This window comes from Nannospalax galili, unplaced genomic scaffold (assembly GCF_000622305.1).
Source record: "Nannospalax galili isolate Female #2095 unplaced genomic scaffold, S.galili_v1.0 scaffold27, whole genome shotgun sequence".
Taxonomy (NCBI): Eukaryota; Metazoa; Chordata; class Mammalia; order Rodentia; family Spalacidae; genus Nannospalax; species Nannospalax galili.
Window position 1 is genome coordinate 1,197,811 of NW_008357993.1, and position 2,457 is coordinate 1,200,267.

Here is a 2,457-nt window from a genome sequence, read left to right on the forward strand (position 1 = left end):
GTCTGAGCTTCTTATACTAGACCCACTGCACAGTAGATAGAGCTAATCAGGTTATCTTCTCTTCTTGAGTGAACTCCAGCAGATTATGTATTTCAAGGCATTTGTACATTTCACCCCAAATTTCTTGAGATGAAGCTGTTCCCTATATTCTCCTCTTGCCCCTTTGATATTTGTAAGCCCATGACTTTGCCACCTTTCTGCTATATTGATCACTTCTGTTCTGCTTATGCTCTTCCTTCTTTGGTCTGGCTTGTTCCCTCCCGATGTTCTATTTCAGGTTCTTTCTTTTCCTTTACTTCCCTGTTTCCTTTCTATTATCCTGGTTCCTGTAGTTATGTCTGGATACATACTCACTTATCAAGGTTTGGTTCTAGGATCCACATATGAGGGAGAACATATGTCGAATATCCACTTTCTTAATATGTCCTGAATTTCCTTTTTCTCTTCTTTCTCCTCCCTCCCCCTCCTTTCTCTCTCTCTCTCTCTCTCTCTCTCTCTCTCTCTTTCTTTCTTTTTCTTTCTTCTCTCTTTCCTCTCTTTCTCTCTTTCTTTCTTTCTTTCTTTCTTTCTTTCTTTCTTTCTTTCTTTCAGTGTCAGTCTTGCTGTATAGCCCAGACTGGCCTCAAATTCTTGAACCTTCTTCTTTAAGCGTTGAGATTACAAGTGTATGTCACAATGCCTAGTTTATCCAGTACATTTAAGTAGCCCATGTCTCACAAAAAACTCAGTTTAGATTTGAAGAAGTAGATCCAAATTTTTAGGGAAAGCCTTCTTTCTTTTTAAACTTAATTAAATCATAGAATTTATGAGCTTAAAAATGGGAGGACTAGCAGACAGGTTATTGAAGAACTAGGGGAAATATGCTTCTTTGTAATAAGAAAAGTTGATGATAGTCTAGTAATATTTTATGAAGTGTAATAAAGGACTTTCCCCAGAGGAATGGTTTTCTTTGGGTCCTAGATGTCGGATGCCTTGCTTTGGATCCTCTGGATTGCTAGATATAGTCAGTTTATTCCTTGGTTTTCACTAATTCATGCACAAAAGAAAGGAAATGCTTTGTAAATATGAACGTTGTTTCACTTTTCATATTCTTCCTTAACCGGTCATAATTTGTCATAGTAGTTAGGTAGTAGTTGGTGACTATGTTACCTGTCCATTTTGCTCATTTATTTGTATTATGTGTTATGTTCAAGAAGCTTTGCTGTTGGCCTGAGCCACTGAATTCAACAAACCCTGTATTTCCTCCTAGAGTCTCTGAGAACATCGTAAACCAGAAAGTGAAATGAGAAGATTTCCTATGACCAATATGAAGAAAACCTCTTTCATTTTATTTCACTAAGACTGGTGATGAAGTACATAATCAGTCCATGGCTGAGAAATGTTAGCAGATCTTTTTAAACTAGAAAGTGAAGGAGGCTCAGGGTATTCAGGGAAACTGAGTACTAATACTCAGTCCTTTGTAAAGAAGCAGTCTTACCTTCAGTTAGGAGATAAAAGATCTGGCTTTACTTCACCACTTTCCTACAGTCCAATAGGACATTAACAGGGAGAAGATTATTTAAGAAGAGTTGAGGAGTTAAGCTTACTTAGAATGTGCCAAAAGAATTAGAGAAAAGCTTACTTTGTAAACACTTGTGCTCTGTGGCTTGCATTTCCCTGTCCTTCCCCATCCTGCTTTGTACCCCGGGAAGCTGAACCATAGGATTTCATCCACATGCTCTCTTGACTTTCAATTTATGGTAGGGTGCAGCCAAAGGGAGGTATTGGCAAGAGATCAGAGGGAAGAGCACCAGTGACGAGAGATTTTCATCCACTCACTTTCTCTTGTTGGCCTGCTGCAGACTATTGGTTGGTTCTTTTCATCTTGCTGTCTGACAGGTTCTGGCAGCAATTCTGTCCTTTGGTCATTTTTGATCTTGAATTGATAACAGCTCTATATGATTGCTCCTTGGGTATACTGCACTTTTTTTTGTTTATTAGAAGAAGCATTTCATTACAACAGCATTAACCTATTCAATAACATTTTTCTGAGGTAAGGTACATCTCTTTCAAAATTGGCTGTATATTTTTAGGTTTACAGATGAATTATTGCACTTGTACAATCTTTTACTCATTATAAACTCTATAAGACATAAAATTAAATGAGGTTTTAACGTTTAAAAAAGATCTCCACTTCGTTGTTAAAATACACAGTTTCATATAGAAAAATTCATTTTAAGGCAATTGACATTGAGACGTTTTCACATGCATTTCTAATCTCTATATATATGACTATTACTGGTCACAGTCGCTTACTTTCTGAGTTCCTTGGCATCTGAGTATGAATATAAACTCGTCAGATAGACAGCCTTCCTCTCCCACTAGAGCCTCCATACTCTCCCATCCCTGCCACTGTCCACTGTGCTGTCAGCAACCCCATCTATTCCCCCCTATCTGCCCTTCTGGTAAATCTAGTCA

General features: G+C 37.9%; 1 protein-coding gene across 1 annotated transcript in view; it reads right to left on the reverse strand.

Moving 5' to 3' along the window:
• Tslp (thymic stromal lymphopoietin) overlaps positions 1-1,670 on the reverse strand; it is an 11,345-nt gene extending 9,675 nt beyond the window's left edge. Inside the window, exon 1 of the mRNA XM_029557645.1 lies at positions 1,622-1,670. Within this exon, the coding sequence (XP_029413505.1) occupies positions 1,622-1,670 (49 nt within the window). The remainder of the gene's footprint in view (positions 1-1,621) is intronic.
• Between the last annotated feature and the right edge of the window lie 787 nt (positions 1,671-2,457).